The sequence below is a fragment of the Chelon labrosus genome, assembly GCF_963514085.1.
Source record: "Chelon labrosus genome assembly, chromosome: 4".
Classification (NCBI taxonomy): Eukaryota; Metazoa; Chordata; class Actinopteri; order Mugiliformes; family Mugilidae; genus Chelon; species Chelon labrosus.
The window spans coordinates 30,474,938-30,496,374 of record NC_140340.1 but is presented as its reverse complement, the minus strand read 5'-3'; the positions used below and the strand labels follow the sequence as shown (position 1 = coordinate 30,496,374).

Sequence of the window (21,437 nt, the reverse complement as noted above, 5' to 3'; positions counted from 1 at the left end):
TCTGTGGGAGAACGTGTCAGTGTTAGATGATAAAGGCTGGAATAAAAGCGTTAACAGGAAAGAGATTTGACGGCAGAGGCTCATAGCAGTAAACTACGAGCCGGTCATTGTCCTGTAGCAACTAAGCATCAAAACGCACCATTTAAATCTGTACTATTCACGCAAATATGATTCATAGGACATGGACAGGAGAGATTTGGTGACTTTTTCACACAATTTGTGCATAAAAAATTATTAGTGGACAAAGTCCAAAACGGCATCAGCGTACTGCACATGAACGCCAGTCTCCACGGAGACAAAAGATAACAGAAGACAAAAATACACAACCTGTGTGGATGGATGAGAAAAAAAAAAAAAAAAGAGAAAAATGTAGCCAAAGTGCTGCAGTCGTTTTAATGGCACTTGACTGGAAGTGACAGTACAATATCGGCACCTGGATGCAGTGGGCTATCAAATATCTGTAATTCCTCCACTTCACTAAGTGGATCTGAAGTAGAATAAAAGCAGAAATACCATCATTTTTGCAACTGTCATTTGTAACAGGCCTTGAAGGCCTACAGGTTATTTTGAAATATTGTCGAATTCTGCTGCCTTACGGCCGAGTCACAGTGAGGTAGGCTGAACATCGTCTGTCATGGGATAACATCTCTCATTAGAGTAAATCTTTCTCTTTCCAAACTGGACGCTCTGAGCCCGACATAAAAACCCCTTCTGCATCTTCACTCACCTCCCCGTGGATCCTCAACACGTTTTAATTTTAAAAGGAACTAATCTAATCAGACAGAGAGAGTCCTTTAATTAGACTGAAGGGTGGGCCGTAATACTTCTGCTCCAGCAGAGGACGTATAATTGGAAATATCCATTTGATTAGAAGGAAGAAGAGCTTAGTGCGCTTGAAATGTGGCTCTCAGCTCAAAGGAAGGGTAGGCAGAGGCCTCCAGGAATTCAGACTGAAAGTATGATATCACTTAAGAATTTTTATGTCTTCAGTTAGCCAGTTATTAGAGTTACTAAACAAGAGACTTTACACTAAAACATAATAAACAACTCTATATTTCAATATGTATGAATCCACTCTTATCCCTGTAGCACAGAGGTTGAGTCACTCCAGAAACGTAATACTGCACAATGACACAGAGAGAGATAACATTGGTCAGAATTGTCAACTACGATGAGTGGGAAAGTTCTACAGTCCACAGCAAGCATTCATTTAGCCTCATTAAAATGTATTCCCTTCTAAAAACCCTGTTTTAAAGCAGTGGAAAAATTTACAAAAAGTCATGGGAGTTCAAGTCTGGAGTTTTTACAGCACGTCAACACAGAAGGCCACTGAGTCATCATCAGCTCAATAGAAAATGTAATGAATGACTGTAATGAAATATGTTCAGAATATTAGAAGAAAATTTTTTATCATTAATTCTCTCACATCAGAACCAAATAAAACATACTGCAACATACACCAATCAAGCATAACATTATGACCACCTTCCTAATATTGTGTAGGTCTCCCTTGTGCCTCCAAAACAGTTGTGACTCATCAGGGAATGGACATGGGCCTTCTGAGGGTGTCCTGTGTGTTGTCAGTGGGGGGCCTTTGAGGGGAGGGGCCTCTGTGGATCATCCCACAGATACTTGATCAGTTTGGGATCTAGTGAATTTGGAGGCCAGGTCAACACCTTGTGCTGTTCTTCATGTTTTTTTTTAGTTGTTCCTAAAGTGTTTTTGTGTGTGTTCCTGTGTCAGGCTGCATCCTGCTGGGGATGACTGCTGACATCAAGGAGTGTCATTGCAATGGGGTGGGGGTGCCTGGTCTGGTCTAGGTGGGTGCTACATGTCTAAGTAACATCCACATGAATGTCAGGTCCAAAAGTTTCCCAGCAGAATGCTGAATTGTCACAAGATGGTCAATGTTATTTACTTCTCCTGTCAGTGGTCATACAGTTGTGGTTGATCAGTGTATACCATAACCCAAAGTTATAGTTACTTTTTTTGACTACATAATACTGTCACTGTTATTTTATAGTTCTGATGTCTGAAAATATAATTAATATAACTAACATGCACCTTCTCTGAATAGTGACTACACATTGCAACTCCTGTACTTAGTACAGTGTCTGGAACTTTACTCCTACATTCGGGCTGCTTGTGTTTTCACTGGAAAGAATTCCAGTAAGCTCTTATTCAATTTTGTGTGTAAGCCACTGCCACTAAATACTAGCCACTGTAGCCATCCTCAGTTTCCTATCAGAATATGAGTCTGGTAACAGTCCGCTGGGATTTCATTATAGGGTGTGCTTCAGCCGATACAGAAAAAAAGTACAATCAGAGCGATGAAACATGCAACATTACACAACCCTTGACAAAGGCCTTAATCATTGTTGATTGTTCGTCCTTTTAAGTTATTTCACTGTCAATATTAACAACAGGTAAAGATTACTTACTTAAGGTTATGTCACAGGTCATTTTCTCAGACTTGACAAAATCTCTGCAGAACCACAGTGAGACATTACACAACTGTTTTCACGATTTCAAATATTGATCTTGTCCTTGCATTTAGAGGTTCCTTCGAGCTGAGACGCGGCTCTAAAATGTGCAGACAATAGGGATTACAGCCCCCATACCCTATTTTATGTTGAGCACCTCGTCCTCTTGTTTCATTACAGTCACCTTTCCAATTAAAAAGAACTTCTGCAATGTCGTGTGACAGTGCATAAATTGCCGGCTGATAGAATTGTAATTGTGTGTTTGTAGTAGGGCCTGCTGTGATGGATGGCAGGGGGCAAGTAATGTGAGGACAACTCTGGCCTCCTCCCTGCGCTGCTGAGAGGCTTCTTCAAACTGGAGCCTCCTCTCACTGTGTCACTCTGCAGCGGAGAATTAATTACTCCAACCTGCCACTCACACACAGCCGGCCTCTTCGGGATCGCTTTGTTTCACCGTGCACCCAAAGCGACACTTTTTTTTTTTTTTTTTTTACAAATGAGTAACTCTCAAACTCAAGTTGGTCAACTGTGAGTTAGAGGGTTCTGGGTGAAGAACATTAAAATGTCACTCAGAGGAATTCACTTGCTTGGTACTCAGCAGGAAAATCAACAACTTAGACAAAGCGTGCTCCTTCCTCAGCAGCTATACCTTGGCACAAAATCCACTAAAGCAACCTCTTGGATGGATTGCATTAAAGCAATCCATCCAATAAGCACTAACAGCAGTTTTGTTGGACATTAATAAATGCTTTCTCAATTGAGCTTGGCAGTCGTCCCTGAATCATTAGTAAAATGTACAAGACTACCTCAGAGCCAAATCACAAACTTTGAACAAGATAAACAACTGTTATAAATAAGTATCGGCTTCTACAAGCAGCACCAGCACACACACTTACCAGCTGTCTGACTCCAGCTCCAGTAAGGACTGAGTCCTGTCAGAGGCACACTGCAGACACCACATGTTGCCCACTGAGCTCCTACACCAGTCCCATTACCACCACAATCACTGTTGCTCCATCCCTGGGCTAAACGTAGAATTCCGCGCCTGACAACGAAATGCTCCCTTCTCCTTTGACACCTCTCCAGCTCTGGCCTTTCTTCGGGGACTTGTGAGGAGGGGCGTTCGCAGGAAGAGGGAGGGAATTCCTCCAGAGGAAATTGGGTCGAGTGGCAGCGGGAGCACTGGTGTCCCATGCATCTGGAGGGTCTCAAACAGGAAGGCGCAACAACTGAGTAGTAAAAATTGGAAAGAGAGGAATCGAGCTCTGGTGGTGATGGGAGTTTATTAATAGCAAGAGAATGGCGGCAATGATAAGGCCTGGGGAAACCCCTGCATACACCGTTTTAACGTTGCCGCGGCTGGGGAGGTACAGCTGAAGTAATATGAGCCTCACTTCAGCACAACCTCCCTCAGATGTCAGCCATCAGCTTCATGTGGAAGACATACGTCTGATGATCACCACTTTGCGACTGCTGATCAAAGGCCTGAGATGGGTGCATGAAACAATACGATCACCGTCTCCCAACAGGCACAGCGGAACAAGTAACAGCTGCTCGTCCAGCTGGCCCGCCGAGCTATCCTTTAAACAAACATTCAAAGTCATACGGCGCATGTGACTCGAATCTTGGTGCTGATGTTTTGGGTGATTCCCCCCACCACTCCTAGTCCCACTCCAAAGCGATGAGGGGCCTCTCTATTTCCGTAAAATGACATCATTACGCAAACAATGGGCGTGTATCATGTGGAACAAAGATTTTATCGAACCAAGGCAACCATACGGAGAGAAGCACTGTGATAAGACGGCTCTTCTGGACCTCTGGTACATACAAGCTTCAAGAAAGCAAATTCTCAATGACTGTATAATGTGTAAAATAATCATACTTACAGTATAGAATAGGTAAGCTTGAAGAGGGGGCCATAAAGAGGAATAAAATGTCTTCCACATGGCGAAGGTTCAAATAAAGTGCAGCAGAGAGATAAACTGAAAATTTAGAGTTCATTATGGCTAATTATGAAAAGAGTTAAGATCATCTCTCAGAGGACAAATGTGAAATAATCCAGACTCTCCATTCTGGAAGTGTAATAACACACAATATTAGCCATGTTTCTCAGTAATACCTCTACAATAGCCAAGCCCAACACTACTACTAAGAGCCCATTGGTTCCCTGAAGCAGCAGTAGTTAACACTCACTACATCTGTTCGAATGCAGAGATAGTTTGGGACAGCTGCCTTTGATCAGACCTTGGGTTATTTTTGTCCCTCTCGTCTCTCTCTTGACAGTGATTAGCCAGACATTACAGTAGTTAGGCGAGACGTGATGTATTTTCATCTCGCAGACGAATCTTAAAACTGTGCCACACGCTCACGGGGAAGGGCTCGTCAACATACCGGGGCTCAGTGAGGAATATAAATGATTTATGAAAAACGCAGAGGTTGTTCCAGCGTAATAAACAATAAACCTCACGTCTCAGTGGGACCAAAATTGTAAGGTTAGGGCACCATTGCGAAACATTTTCACTGCAGTGACTAGAAATGAAATGAGCTGCGAGTGAAAAATCAATCTAGATTACTCGTTGATTGATGTACCAGCACAGTTGGGGTTGAATACATGCCTGCTCACGGCCACTCACAAATTCTATAAAGAAATAAGTGCTTCTACTGTTTATGGTGGTGTGATATAGTCTATTTCAAACATTCTGATGGCACAGTACCATTAGTTTCTCAGTAAGCCAATATAAGAGTTATTGTTGTAAGTTAAGGTGGTAATATTTTAAGACGGGTATAAGCAGTGTTGTAGTGGTGCCTGTAGAAATACATTTATATCCCCAATATTTTAAAGCATAGAATAAATTGAAAGTCGGCTCTGGCATATTTTATTCCTCCAAAAATGGAGCCGGAAGTATTCATGTATTGTCACATAACTTCTGCTACTAGACTTCAGGCAGAAGGCTCAGCAGCCTCAGAAGAGGTGTATATTTTGCAGTGAGACCAGTCGACAGATAACTGAGTAAGGCCATTCAGCAATTATTTCTTATTCCTTGATTCCTGTTGAGAGCGTTTCAGTCAGAGATTAGTACCCAGTGAACGAGTCCATAGTCTTTCAAGACATTTTTTCTCCCTATAAAATACATAATGTTTTGAACCAAATATGATTTCACCTAATAAGATCACCATAGATGTCCTGTTTCACCTTTCCTATTCATTTTATTTATAAAATACCCCATAGGCCATATTTTGGCCTTCTGCAAGTGACATACTGTTTTTCATATGAAGCGAAGGCATGACCCAGCCTGCTCTCTTTGGATTTACTATTTGGCTTAACCCTGATATTCTCATGCCTAAACCTAACTAACCCAATCAACAGAGGCGAAGAGTCTACTGCTTAGCTCAGCATTGCACAAAACAAGAAGTGTCTAGCTAGTTTAATTGATGGCATGGACTTATAGGGTGTTACATGCTGCAAATGTTTCTTTCATCAGTATTTTGATTGTTCTCCAAGAAAGGCAAATATAAACTATAAACTATTTTCTCTCCACCATTTTGCCATGTCTATACACTGTCTGTTTCAATACTTTATTATTTTTAGTCTATTTAATTCTATAAGTAACCCTATTACTTTGTGCAAGCAATTTAAAAAAATTTTTAACCATTATTTACTCAGTTATTTCAGCTGTTAATCTAATACATTATGCTGCCTAGCTTACAAGGTCAACCTTAAAACCTTAAGATAGCTTCAACTTCTAACTAGTTTTCACATACTTTAATATGCTGTAAAAATGCTGGGACACAGGTGCTGCTCACTGGGAATCAGTGACGGAGGAAAATGAGAATTCTTTAGCATCAATCCTTATTACTCACTGGTCTGTGTGTGACACACGAGCTGCCAGATGTCATTCCAGTACAGCAGGTTTAATAAGATGAAATAATATTCAGTGACTGCTAACTACGCAGCTTGTTTTTCATCCCACACCACTTTGCATCAGGTTCCCCCTGTGACCTTTGAGCTACGTGTATGGAATCACAACACTCGAAGGAGCCAGACTGGTCTGTACGTGACAGGAATTACCAAAAATATTATGTAATATTACGTGAGCGAGTTGACATATTCCTTGTTTACAATGACATTTATTATCTATCAATCTGACTTGAAAAAATCCACCAAGGAATTCTCTAAATAGGTTGTCCTTACAGGGAAGATCTATTACGGACTTGTGTTACAGACGCACCTGTCACACTCTGTCTAGACTCCAAAGTGGAAACAGCGGGAACTGTCGTCCTTGTATTAATCCCTACATCAGTTCCAACTCCTCAGTGGTCTGGGCAGAGGGTGTCACTACTCTGATCTAACTATAACCTCCAGTTACTATCACTCAAGGCTCACCTCCTTCTTCAATGACATTGACAACATGCCACCCCCACCATGACAATACCTTTCATATTCTGCATGAGACTAGTTCTCACTCAGCAGTGGCAAAAATAGAGTCAGTGACAGACATTGCACTTTCGGCTTGGCTAGGTAAGTAAATTGAGCAGTCTGTGTAAGTGGGGTAGCTGGAGACAAATGCGTCTGCGCCTCCACCTCCCTAGATGCTATGGTCTGTGGCTGTAAACAACAGCAGCACTGATTAGAAACACGAGGGCCAAAGAGAGACAGTTTAACCGCGAGCTCAGATAAATATGCAGTTACGTAGCATCGGATCATTCATCGAGCAAAGATCCAAATCATTCACAGCATCCAGCTTCACAAATCCGAGGACTAAATGCTCTTCTTTGTTGTATATAATTGTAACTTAAATAGTCGGACAGTTACTGTGTCCACCAAGTCTGGAAGCCGGACAGACTTCCTCCATCCTCAAAAGATTTGTGGTGGAAAATTGGTCCACTGATTATGGTCCAGTAAAGATTTCAAAACCACATCCCCACGTGCCTTCCTGAGGTCAGTTGATGGGACTGGGTTGGTTTCTTTTACTAATAACTATCAGTGCCACTTTTTATGTGTAACACTATGAACATGTGCCCTATGTGGCTGCTCAGTTTGCTCTGACAGACCATAAACTGGCCACCAAATTTAACCGTGGTGTCCCCATGGTGTGCAGAATGCAAACCTCTCATGTGGGAAAATATCTGTCACTTAATGTGATTCAGGCAGTAATAATAGCTCCAGGGCTGGTGTTTGCTGTGGCCTGAAATGCGATTATACTTGACCTGATTCTTACAACAATCCACTTCAGTTTAATTACTAGCCAGAACTAAATGAACACAAACAGGTAGCCCTTTTAACCAACAATTTAGCACTGTTTTCCATCAACTTGGTGCAAAGACTCTAGGATTTCACAAGTGACAGTACATTTATAATTATTTCCTGAGCGTCAGGTCCTGTTTACACTAGAGACTCAAAATGAACTCAAGTTCATTTTGACATAAAAACAAAGGACTGTGACAGCCTTCATGCTCTGGCCGAGCTCCAGTTGCATTGCACTTTAGGCCACCCCAAAATGAGTGTGGCCCAAGCCCAGCCCAATGGGCGCACTGGGTCTCTGGCTGTCTGCTGTAAAGCTGTTTGGCTCCACAACAGCCCCGTAATCCCTGAGCTCAGAACCCACCCACGTGTGGCCTTCAGAGGGAGGTGGTGTGCCTGCCTCCTTTGCCTCAAGCCTCTCCAACCAGGGAGACACAGGGAGAGAGAGGATTAGCTTAACTAAACACTGGCTTTATGATGCATAGGCATGTCGCTCCTGGCCAATGTAGAACACTTAGAGAGCACACCGCAGGTCTCTCATCGACTCTCAACATGCAGTCATCCATACATCTGTGCATCCAATCAATGCAATCATATATCATCGTATCATATATTTATATCATGCAGTCATATATAGCTACCAAATTGCAGAGTCGGGACCTGAAAGATGAAAACACACATATTATGTTGATGACCATATGGCACTGAATCTGTTCACTGTTTATGCTCCACTGTTGTGGCTCCTCAGACCAGTCTCTCAGCTTGTGTCTGCTAATCCTCCAGCCATAACTCTTCCTCCATCCAGTCCCCGAGCTGCACATAAGCTCTAGTTCCAAACTCACTCCATTAACACACAGCATTGTTGAAGTAGATACTGAGCAGAGCGGTGAGAGGCTTATTACAACTTGGTCCTATTTTCAATAGTTTTTTTTTCTCATTGGTGTCAGTTCCTAAAACACTACTACACCAGAAAACTGTGGAATCACAGGGGGTATACACTGATTAGACATAACATTATGACCACCTTCCTAATATAGTGTAGGTCTCCCTTGTGCCTCCAAAACAGTTGTGACTCATCAGAGAATGGACATGGGCCTTCTGAGGGTGTCCTGTGGTGTCTGGCAACAGAATGTTGTTAGTGGGGGGCTTTGGGTCCTATGGGTTGAGTGGAGAGGAGGATTTTTGAAGACCATTTTTACAACATCTCCAAAACTTAGCAGAAATAGGAAGGTCTTGAACCCATTGACAGTTATCATTATAACCATGTGGTGTATAACAGTACAGATCATGAAATATTCAATCAAGCTAAGGTGAGAAGTGCTGTAACCTCACTAGCAAAGAAAATTGTCAATAGAACACCTACGTTTGACATTTGGTCACCATCTGAAATCCTCTGTATCTCATGATGTGCACGGTCAGACTCTGTTCTCAAAATGAGCTTACAGATTTACAGTGGTTGGTTTTTTCGGTGAGACAAACCATGGTTCATTAATGAAGAAAATACTTTAACTTTTGGTCACAAATTAGCAGACATTCATAGTTTTAGTAGGCAGGGAATAAAGCTCTATTATTCATGCTGCTGTACTTATTTTACCCCAAAAATATTTTCTGCTTTAATTATTTAAACAGCTTCAAATGTGTTGAAGATGGGTGGTGGTTGGATGATTTATGGCTACATGTGGAATCGGATGGCATCACAGTGGATCCACAAATCACTAGTAGCAACAGTCAGGACGTGATTAACTTAGGTTAGCTAGTCTGCATCTCTCTAAATGCAGAGAGTCCTATCATGAGGCTCTCTGGCAACTAGCAGATCCCTCTAAATAACCCCTCTAAAACAACTGCTTGTCCAGTGTACATAGACTCTTACCAAGAAAATTAATAAGTGTATTTCCCAAAATCTATTTATTGATTAAGAGTGAAGTCCTACCTGACACAGGTTTTACTCAGTAGTATTTGGGATTTTCCAACCGCAGTGATGTCCAAAATGACTTAAATAGAATCCAAGTTTTAACCCAGATTTATCCTTAATCCGGGCAGATTTAATCTCAGCTAGAGTAAACGAGGTATGGCTCTGACTCAAACTCAAAATTCAATCAGTGTCCCTGCTGGGTAGGAATACTTGGCATGGTGTTTGGTTTTACTTTTTTTATTTGTGTCCCACAGCAGGGTTGAGCTTTTCTCATCAGTCCTTATCTTGGCTGTTTGTTATTGCGAGGTCTGAGCAGCGTGCAGACAATCTGCGTAACCCTGATGATATCGGATGATTCAAGACAGGAAGAATTTATCAGATGTCTTCCATAGATACAGCGTGATGCTGCATCACCTGTTAGTTGGCACTACAAGAAAAGAATAAAAACCTTGGACCCTGAGGATTGAGCTGGTGCCTCATTAGTATTCAAAAACATTTTGCTGCTCCTGGAAGAGCAGTCTGTTTGAGCGTGCTCAGTCGGTGTCTGAGAATGGCTGGGTACTGGTAATGTGTGAAGACAGGACGCAAAAACACAGTGACACAGAAAAGACGAGGGAGCAGAGGTTGAATTAAGCTAAGAAAATAGTTGCATTTTCATCACTTGATTTTACCCCAAGACCTTTCCTCATTTCACCTCTGCATAAAAGCAGCTTCTTAAAACATCACTAATGGAATCATTAAAGTCATCAAACTGTCTGTGCAGTAGTTTGCTGTGGAGAAACTGCAATTTTTCCACAACTGCAGTGGCTTATAAGTGTGGTTTCAATGGTATGTTTCTTTCTAGTAGATGGATCTTGTGGCATTTGTATGTTACAGCGTACCATCCTGGAGCCTGGTACATTACAATTATTGGTGTGAAACTGGATTAATTCCAGGTGGAGTGGAAATGTTCAGTGCTTTCATTCCCCTGAATGTTCCGCATACTTCTGATGAAACCCTGTCCTTAGACAAATTAAATGTCGGTTTACAAAACTGAAATCCACACAGAGTTAAATGTGACACAAAGGTAGTTGCTAAAATCCCCTTACAAAACACGAAACTGTGTCCTGACACTGCGGGCGGCATGTGGTTGACCTTCCTACCTAAATCACTACCACAAGCACAGTCAGCTGTTTAATGGAATGATAACGCCAGGGGCAAACAGGGAATAAGGAAGAAATTGACAAAGGCTAAAAATGCTGCACAATCCCCCAAAGGTCCTCTCCACCTCCACTTTCTCTTTTCTCTGTTATGTCCCTTCTCTGCCATCCATTGCTCATCACTGGCACAGAGTGGGCAGCGCTACTGCCAAAGTGACTGATGGGCAGCACCCTCCACTGTCCGCTCTGAGCAGGACAATCAGGGCAAAATTTTTGCAGTCCAAGACCCTAGCTGAGTGGTCATGCTTACTGCCCCTGAGGCTTTCAAGGGCGTTTTATCCAGATGAAGGAAAGGATTTGGGAGCCCAGGAGGAGCAGCTGTACACCATCAGCTGAGGGGCACAGAACTGAAAATTGAAGGAGAAAGTATCTATTATCTACCTGAAGAAGAATAGATGAAACCCATCTGGTTCAGGCCTAACGGGATAACCCCTGTAATGTCACCGACAGGACAGGAAAGAAATGGAAATAAGCGAGGCTTTAGACTGACAAAGGAAATTAAATCCTTCTGTGTTACAGCTACAGGGAAATAGTTTCTTCTTGAAGAGTATGAAGTGGTATGGACAATGTGTGGAAACACCACAGATGCCAGAGGTTTCAAAACAAATAAAATCAAGCCCAAGGAATTTTCAATGAGGACATGAACCTACCTTTACTATACAGGAACTCAAGGGAAGTACAGCTGCTTCCAGGCCTGTCTCAATCTAGCATAACTTGATTAAAGGTGTGAAGTTCCAGGCGGATGTCCAAACAGGCAGTGACAGCAAGACTCCGCTCTTCAACACTAATGTACATCCAGATGATCATGGATCTAGTGCCGGTTAGCGGGGCTGGGTGGCACTACCTCGTCTGGCTCTCCCCCTACCGGCTCCTGTCCCGCCCCTCTCTCTGTGGCGTAGAACACACACACACACACACTGAGGCTACTGAAGGACAGGCAGCACCTCTGTCTATACACGCTGGCTCTGGGCGCTGTTGATGTTGGCATCTGCAATAAAGGCTGCCTTTCTCTTTCCTGCATGTGCGCTCCTTGCCTTCCTGCTGAAAATTTTACCTCTGCCAAGGAGAGCTGTGAGAGGCTGGAATGGAAGAAAGGGTGTGTGACGGCGTTGTGCCGGCTGTGTGTGCCTGTCTGTCAAGGGAAGGGAGTGGCAGCCTGGTGTGACACACTCGATTACCCGCGCTGATTGGGGATTATTTTCACCTTCCAGTGGTACCCTAATGACACTGAAATGCTATGCTGTGTTTTTTCCTATAATTACCCTGTCCAGTAGTCACATCAGGTTTTCTGACGTTCATCTCACACAAAATAGCCCTCTGCTTCTTTTTATGGAAAAAAAAAAACAACCACGTAGCCAAACTTAAAAGTGAAGCACATGACACCCAGAGCTCACTTCTCTTCCTGTCAGTCGACACCCTAGGTGTGAACCAAATAAAATAGGGAAGTAGTCCTGCAGAAATGAGAGAAGGGTATTCCCACTGAGATATTGTATCATTTAACTATTTTAAGCATTAATAACTGGTAGATGGGTCCACGATAATTCTTCATGGCTCATCACTGATAAATGAAAAGTAAAAGTAGTGAGTCAGAAAAAGAGAAGTGCCTTTTCTCCCTTATGTTACCTGAAGCTTCAGTACCAATCAAAAAACGTTATATCACTGTTACTATTGTTTTTCGATTAGTTTTGAATGTGGTTGAATGTGAGTGGTGTTAAATCACATCACATGACAATATTTTTTTGCAAGTGGAGAAAAACCTGCCGACTTCTACGAATGTTTCCAATGTAGATTGTTTCTAGCCTTAAAGTTGTCCACAACAGCCACACACACACCAAAATGCAAAAATAAATGTGACATAACGACGACACAGTCTCTTAAGCAACGCTTCAACAATGGCGACGCAATGACAACAAAGGTTGGCACACACTTTTGATGCTCTTAGGGCAGACTCCACTTCAGTGAGTCTTAAACATGACATACAAGACAAGATGCATATTAACAGATGGGAAGCTCAACAATTTGGAGAGATTCACTGAGCATCCAGAAGCAGTTACCGTAGCATCGGTGACTGTACACACACCTCTCTAGGTGTCCTGGCCGTTGTGTGCAGTTTCACACACCTTTCAACTCTAAGCAAAACTAGATGACACCTGAATGCAACCCATACAAATGGCTAATGGCAGCAACGCAGCTGAGAACTAAATGGAAAATGATACAAGGCCTGAAAGCCAAGCTGATATCAACCTTCCACCTGGAGTTAACTTGGGAAAAAATTCCGTTTCATTAGCAGTTTAATCTGTGTGAACATTTGCTTTCCTATGGAGGAAGTAAAGTCATGATGAAGAAATTTACCAGCTTCGTAGCATCTCGTTAGATCTTAATGGACACAAGCGATGAGCTCAAAGACTAGAGAGAACGACTGAGCATCAGCTCCAGGTGTAATAAGACCAATGAACATTTACACAGGATGGAAACAAATGCAAATGAATGCTAATGTTACTACAGATTTGTATATAATAGTTTTCTACTGTGTGAGCCATTGGGATGCTGTACGTATATATTTGCACTTCAAACTGGAAGAAAAAAAAAAACACATTTTCTACAAGAGCCCTACAAAGCGTCTGCCCTGAAGCACTGTTATCTTTGTTGATAATGCTTCTGCCCTGAAGCATTATCAACAAAGAGCTTACAAGCCATTACACGATTTGCACACGCATAAAACTAATGCTGCAGTTCAATCATATGACTCTCATCCATTTCCTACACTGAGAGTAATGCCCCAGTAGTCCGAAACGAACTCTCAACCATATGTTAAAGTCAATCTCCATAATTTATTTCACATAAATTCACTGATGCAGGCTTAGAAATGGCCACTTTAAATCATACTCGGTAACATCAGATGGCTTTTAAGCCAGCGGAGCACATGTGTTTCTGATTTAATGTTGCCACGCAAATTCTGTCCCTTAGGCTGAGTAGAATTTGTATTTCAAATAAAAGTGAGCAAAGCTGGCTAGAGAGTCAATACAAACAGGTGGGAAGTATATCGCATGCATACAAACTAAAGATTGGTCTATACTCCTGCAGTTAATCTATATGCAGTAGGGTGAAATCATTTATACCTGTGAGCTGGTGTGTCTGTGCTGTTCTGTAATTATGCCACTAAAATGAGCTGTGTTGAGTTTCTCTGTGAACTTCACTCATTGGTGAGTGGAACTGAGCAGCATCACGTTGGGGTTGGAGCTAAGAAAAAAAAGTCACTGCAACATAAAACATAGAGAAGACATCTGGGTGGATGGTGTGTAGGAAGCTGAATAAGGGAAAAACCGTCCTGTGCCGTTGAGACGTAAATGAGGAAATACATTTGGACCAATGAAGATGCTTCTAGGGAGGTGCATGTAAGGCCACGGCGTAGGCTACAGACTACCTACGCTATGGAAGTGATGCACAACCATAAATCTGGCTTTACACAACCAGTTAGGATAAATTAGGTAAAAGAAACACTCGGTTTTTGTTATTTTACATACAGAACAGGAAGATTTACAAGGAATCTCTCTGATCTATTCTAAGGCTCTACCAAACAAAGGTTAATCAGGATCCCCAAAAATACCTACTGTCTATCTTAATACATTATCAGTACTTAGAGCTTGTGGTGATTAGACTCTTTCTGCCCCAGAGATCCATTTTCCTCACTTTGAAAACTTCCTCTTCGGATGGAACCTCTGCTAACCTTTCGAACTTGCACTTCCTCTGCAAATATCCTTACTGAGGGGCCTTCCCGCTACGTAGGCAACTTGTGTGAGCTTGTTTCACTCGGATGTCTAAAATGACGCTTTCTATGAACTCACAAAACGACCCGAAAGAGAAATCTGAGCAGACATCCAGGGTGGTGTTCAAACATGCAAGTCACGCTGGTGGAGTGCAAAATAAACTTCACTGAGGAAGAGCGGTAAATGAGCTGACGTAACAGGGTGTGAGAGGTGTGACGACTGCTGCTAAATGCTTCAGCTTCATTCATCTGACAGTGACTTTCATTGTCTGCTGACAGGAAATGTGCAGTATGTGCTCTATCAGTAAATGCAGAGGTTTTAACCTATCTCATCCTTGAGTGAGTATGGTAAGTAACCCTGAAGGACCTCTAATACACAGTCTCAGCATGGGTGAAAGGATTAGTTTCACTTGTGTCTGGGAAGAACACTAACATCTCAGCAACTTTCCATTCCAGTGAAATATGATTTGGACAGTCAGCAGAAGTTACATTCTTTCCCTAAGCTAAAAAAAAAAAAGAATATGGATGTCATGAAAAGGAAGGATTGGTAATTGTTTTAAGGATGAATGTGAACAGTACAATATATCAAAAAGAACAGGAAGGAACGTTTTTGCACTCCCTTGAGTCATCATTTTCCAGAAACTACTTTTCTTGAATTCCATTTCAAGCATTTGCCGGTAGTTTTTATAGTGAGGTGAGCACCCTATAAACTATTTGACAACTTGAGTTTGGAAATAGTAGGTGGAGAATGGAGAAAGGGACCAGAAAGCACTGATGACTGCACCATCCACTGGTGTTTCCCACAGAAGCCAAATGGTGTATCATCCATACTTCAACTGCAAAGGTTCTCCGAAGACTACAATACTTTTCTATCTCCTGAGGGGATGGATTTGTCTTCTGAATATCTGCCAAGCAGGCAAGTAAATGGCCTGACAGGGCCTGCCAGTTACTGTAACTGGTAGGTAGGAGTGTTTCTTCTCTTCCCCGAGTTGATGCCCGGTACACCTAAAATAACATGTTGTCTACATTCCATGAGTTAGCTGTGGGCTGCGACTTGAGCTTCATAGTTTTAGACTGCTTTAGTTGCCATTTTGGTGTTGAATTAGCTATGAGCAAAGATGTTGTGGATACACAGACAACTTTGATTCATTTAAGTAAAACTCTAAACCATAAAATGCAAGGTTTCTCACGCAAGTTGTAGAGCAAAAATCTTGTTTTCTTTTCAGTTTATTCTGAGCAAATTTAAAAATGGTTATTCACTATGGACATCTTAGTTATCCAGGTGTTTATATAATGTTGTGGTTTGTGTTTGAGATAGGACTGTCACTGTCTTGTGAATGAGAACAAGAAACGTACAGGAACGCACAGGAACGCACAGACCACAGACCCTTGGGGAAAGCATGTGCAGTAGATGCCCTGCAGTTTGTTCGACCACTTCACATATGGACCCTTGAACAGAGCCTCTGATGATACATTTTACGTCACTCAAACCCTCATGGACATTCGGATACTAGCAGAAAAGGACGGCAGTAGCTTAAGAATAAGTGACATTTGCATTCGGGGTTTTTACTTAATAAGACAAAAGCAAATGAAGTTGTCCTATGATGGAAATCATTACTGCAGTTTTTCATCTCATCTGAGTGAGAAATGACAAAAAACTTATCAGTTCCTTTCTCATCATGAAATTCAAACAAAACAGATTAGCTTTTCTTTTAAACAGAGTGAAATCCCGGGGTGTATCCTCTCTCTTCACATTCCAGCATTTGGAAGCCAAGGATCTACGCCTCTGCAAGTGTTTTCCCTGGTAGGAACATGTGGAAAAAACGTCAGCCAAGCCACAATCACCATGAGCCATCTGTCTGCAAATATGGAAAAACACAACTCCAACATTATTGTGATACTACTTTCACCATCCCTTAGTACATATAAAGCAGTCATAAATGAGTGAAGGGATAGAGAGGTGCACCTCAACTCTACCTGTTTATTGAGTGACTGCTTTTACAGCAGTTGTTCTTTTAAACCGAGTGCACAAATGAATCTGAATAACACCACAAGGTTCATCCTGAAACAGAGAGACTTCACATTTTATGATACACAACAAGATTCGGGAGAGTGAGCTTTTCCACAGTGCAGAGCACATTCTCCCGTCTCCATTTTCCTTGGCAGGGAGAAGGGTGCTATGAAAGCGCCATTCAGTTTATGTGCATAAAAACACAGAGGCACACTGTGTAGTTATTTAAATGCATCCCACTGGAAGATGTCATTAATATTCACAAAAACAAGGTTTAAGTATGTGTTTGTGTTTTTGCTAATATCAACATGAAAACACATTCTATGAAACACATTTGCATGCATGAATCATCTTATTTTAATTAAAACCACGACCACAACCTTGCGGGTTGCCTTCATTTAAGGTCACAATCATCTTTTTCACAGGAGGAGATATGACAATCAGTCTCTGCAGACCCAGATTACACATACAGCACATGTAATAGGTGCTTTTTGAATCCTTTCTCTTTTAAACTGCATCACAATTACAGTAAAAGCGTGCTTTCATTCCATAAGAAAACCACAGCCTATTCAGGCCAAAAGGTATGAAACACCACCGCAGCCAAAGCCTGTAACAACATGTAAAACATCCTCCCCTGTTGTGTCTTTGCAGACTTCTAGCAGCTATAGTTCGTGACTAACCACCGACACGTGGTAATAGTGAAACTAAAACACTATGACACACCATCGTTCGCAATGTACAGCATCTCCAGACTGCCTGTTATGTCTGCTGACAGTAATTGTGGCAATAATTGGAAGAGACGGCGCGAGTACCAGAAGAATAAGCCCCCACAGCTTTTGCCTGCCACATGTTACCAGGCCTTATGGCAACATGTTGACACCAATCCCATAGACCCAGCAGGCCAGTGCAGTGCATACGTAAACAGCCTGTAATCCGCAGCACACACTGGCTGAACCATACCTCTTATCTCTGGCCATCTGAGAGGCAGGCAGAGGATTCTGTCTGTCCTATATCGACTGAAACGTGCAATATGTGACTATGGCTGGAGCTGTAAATCAAAAATCACTTTCACAGATTTGTAGTCACAGACAATCTGGTGATATAGTTGAATTTAAAGTTAAGCTATCATCATTCAAAGCACTTGTACAATGCACACGAGTAAGAAATTACTAGCTGCTGGAAGGAGATAGAACAAAAAACAGTTTTCTGCAAGGCTTTTTCATTGGAACAAAAGTATTACAATAGAATCACCACAATCAGAGGGTTTTGCTACGAACTTTGACACACAAATCTGTCGGTTGATCAACTGGCAGGAGGAAGTTGTTATTTAAGCTGCAGGGCCAGATATTATTTTGAAACGTTTGTGAATACGAATATTGCAGTACCTGAGTTGTATTACCAAGACCAAGACCAATTCTTTGGTTACTCAATTTTGTCTGAAGAAGTCTTTAAGGGAACAGATTCATTCATTCATTTTCTGTGTTCCGACCACATTAAGTGCAGTCTAAAATTAGAAGAATCAAATATTTACTCATAGTACAAGATGTAAAACATAAGTATGCAGGATTACGAACTTGATTAGTAATTTCTAAAGTCTAACTTCAGTGCTTGACCGATACGTAACCTTGGGCTACCAAGAAGGTTTTGGTATGATAGCCTAAGTAGCTGCAGCAGCTCTGCTTTAACATGATAATATGAAGCCTTCTTAGATTCATTTAGCTTCACAAACACATCGGGGGTGTGGATTATTCACCTGCACTGAGTTTACTGTATATGACATAACAAATTCTAGCAGATATTCAAACTGAAAGATGAAAACAAATGCCACACGGAAGCTTTGATGACTCAGTGCCTTTGATTTCGCTCAACTTCACCAATCTCCAATTAGAAGCATTATCCTTGAGTGGAGTCCCCTTGGTGTGATAATGAATGACGGGCCAATGGAGTGAGCCTCCGTCCGGCCGTCCGGGCCCGGTGCCTTTGAATTGCAAAGCGAGATGAGTCATCAGACGCTTGTCAAGGCTCCCTGGCTCCCTCTCGCTTGCTTTGAATCATCCTTCTGAAAACTCCTCTTATGGGCCCATTATTTATTTAACACATGCTGATGTATTTTGCATTGAAAAACCCGTAAATGCTTCAGCTCCCTTCACTGGTGAAAATGGCCCCTCCTGCAGTGATTTGGATGTGTTATCCTCTCTGAACACTTTTTGCATCATCAGTTTTGTTTTTTATCCGAGTTGCAGATTCAAAGGAGACCGGAAATATTTCCATAAATGCTGGACGAGGAAACACATTCCCTCTTTTGTGACAGCCATGATACACTGAATCTAAACTCCTCGAAAAGGTATGCTTGCATAAATTCTTGCAAGGATGAAACAACAGCAGAACTCAACCCATTTAATTCATAACCACAGAGGATTTCTGCATTGTAGAATTATCTGATACCAAGCAGCTTAATGCCGCATAATCTACCCAACCTGAAAATCCTGCCCCTGAGGATATAAACCAAGAACCGAAAAAAAACAAAAAAAAAAAACAGATCAGGCCTCGGAGATGAAATTATATCCACCAAGATCACACAAGTCACACATAATCCTGTGCCACGGGCTGGAGCCCCAAACTCATTATTGATGAATTAATGTGAGCTTTGCTAAAACCTATTAAACTGTATTAAGATATGCACGATGAGGGGAAACGCTGTGAGGCAGAGGAGTGACTGCAAGCGGACCCTTCATCTCATTTGCAGTAATGGGGGGTATGGCACACAAGCCCGTCTACTTTGTGAGCTGAATGCTGTCTAGGTCAGCAGAGAGCAGCCTGATGTAATGAACTATTTCTGGGTCTGTTTAAAGGATCAATAGAGATTCATCACACGGCCACCACTATGCTCAGCACAAGAGCAACAGAGGATTCAGCAGAGTAAAAAAAAAAACAACAACAAACAAATACCAGCAATAAATGACTCCCCTGGTTAGTAAAACTGCTTGGAGGACACAACAGCATGAAAGCAGAGAAGAGATGGGGAGAAGGAAAGGAGGGAGAAAGGGGGAGGAGGGAGAGAAAGGACAACAACAACAAGTCCTGGCACTGTGTCGGAAGTTGAAGCGTAGCCCTCAGCCCTGTGCCCCTTTGCTGTGAGCCGCGGGCGTCCTCTGGTGCAAACATCAGCTGCCATGATATCATGCTACAGGACTGAAAGGGAGTGTGAGGTGTAGGGGTAGAGGGTGGTGCTTAGGAAGGTGGAGGGCCAGTGCCGGCGCAGCTGCTGCAATCATCTCTGTCAGACACCTGACCAGACACCCGGAGTAAGCTAGAGTATACGCCGCCCGCAGGCACTCTAATCCGTCCGTTCTCACCTCACACACATGCCAAAACAAAACAGAATGCAGGGACGACAACACAGAGAGAAAATCACAAGGAGTGAAAGTGGCAGCCCTACCGCCAGAGAGAGACAGCAAACAGCCCAGCAGACAGTCGACACTGGCAGGAGGAAAGCGTGGGACCATCCTTACACATTCACCTCCAGCTTCAGAGAGAGACAGCTTGGGCCCTCGCCTCCTCTACTCTGAGCTCGCCACAACCTCTCTGTCAGTTTCTCTGCCCCTCCCCGCCTCTCTCTCTCTCTCTCTCTCTCTCTCTCTCTCTCTCTCTCTCTCTCTCTGTCTCTCTCTCTCTCTCTAACCCCCCTCCCTCTCAGCAGAGTTGTGTCCAGCCTGATGCAGCCGGCCGAGTCCTTGCCCGCTCGCTGGCAGCACTGCAAGGTCAAGGTTTGCCTCTGCACCTCGTCCTTTATAGAGACACGCCGCACTGGGATTCAAGCGTGTGCAGGATTTTTAATTCACTCATTTCACAGACTGACTCTTGGCTCCCTGGGTAAAGGTGTGGTAATTAATGAGATGAGACTTATTGGCCACAGAGGTGGGAAATAAAAAGGAGGGTATATTATGGCTGTGGCAATCAAGAATCAATCATCCTTCTGAGATAAGCTTTATTGCGTGTTTTTCTTTTAACACAAGACAACAATTAATTCTGTTGAATAAGCTGAACTCAGTTAATTTAGCGGAATTAATTGCTGAACCATCATGAGTACAAAACACATTGTGCCAGTTCTGTGTTTTAGATATGACTGACAGTACAGAGTTTGTTAAGTCCTCAGACAACTTCTCAAATGTTAAATCCATGTGCCCAGATGAGCCAAAAGATCATAAAAAAAAAAGTGAATGGAGGAAAAATGTTGGGTATCAAACAATAATGCTATGCAGTGTATCAAGGTCTGGGATATATTAAACGGTAAGTAGATAGTTGGTTGGGCAGGTGGAGAGACAGTAGTCCCTTTGGCATGGGTAAATCAAGATGGTGTGTTTTGGGGCTTGTGGTTTCTGGGATTTAAACAATGCTTTTTGGTACCAGGTATGTACCACAGTGGGACCTTCAGAGGCATTTTGGAAATGCTGCCTTGGTGGAGCAGAGCACATTTGGCGGCTGACAGGACATTAGGCAAAAGCGCTGCTAATGTTTTGGCTCATTAGTGTCCATAGTTGTTTAAGGATGATGCCTGAAACAAAAACTAGATCTGGTGAAATGAAAATATGAATCAATAGTTTTAGGTATTTGCTATATTGTTCTAGCCGGGAAGCCAGACATACTTCCCAGTCCACACATTTTTATTTTATTTATTTATTTATTTATTTTTTGTGGTGGTGGAAGGTGTCTCTCAAACCCATCTGTTAGGAACTGATTATTCTCCAACAAATATCAGGGACACGCATACATGTCATCTGAGCACTGTGGAGTAGAATTAGTTAACAACATAAATGTCTCTGA

General features: G+C 42.4%; 1 protein-coding gene across 2 annotated transcripts in view; it reads right to left on the bottom strand.

The window, feature by feature from the left end:
• The window catches only part of iqsec1b (IQ motif and Sec7 domain ArfGEF 1b), a gene marked incomplete at its 5' end in the record, with an annotated part of 173,659 nt that overhangs the window by 20,780 nt on the left and 131,442 nt on the right, over positions 1–21,437 (bottom strand). Inside the window, one exon of one of the 2 annotated variants that reach the window (XM_084543946.1) lies at positions 3,380–3,444. The exons of the other annotated variant lie outside the window; for it this stretch is intronic. Within the exon in view, the coding sequence (XP_084400072.1) occupies positions 3,380–3,444 (65 nt within the window). Of the gene's footprint in view, positions 1–3,379; positions 3,445–21,437 lie in introns of those variants that run through there. 2 annotated transcript variants of the gene reach the window in all.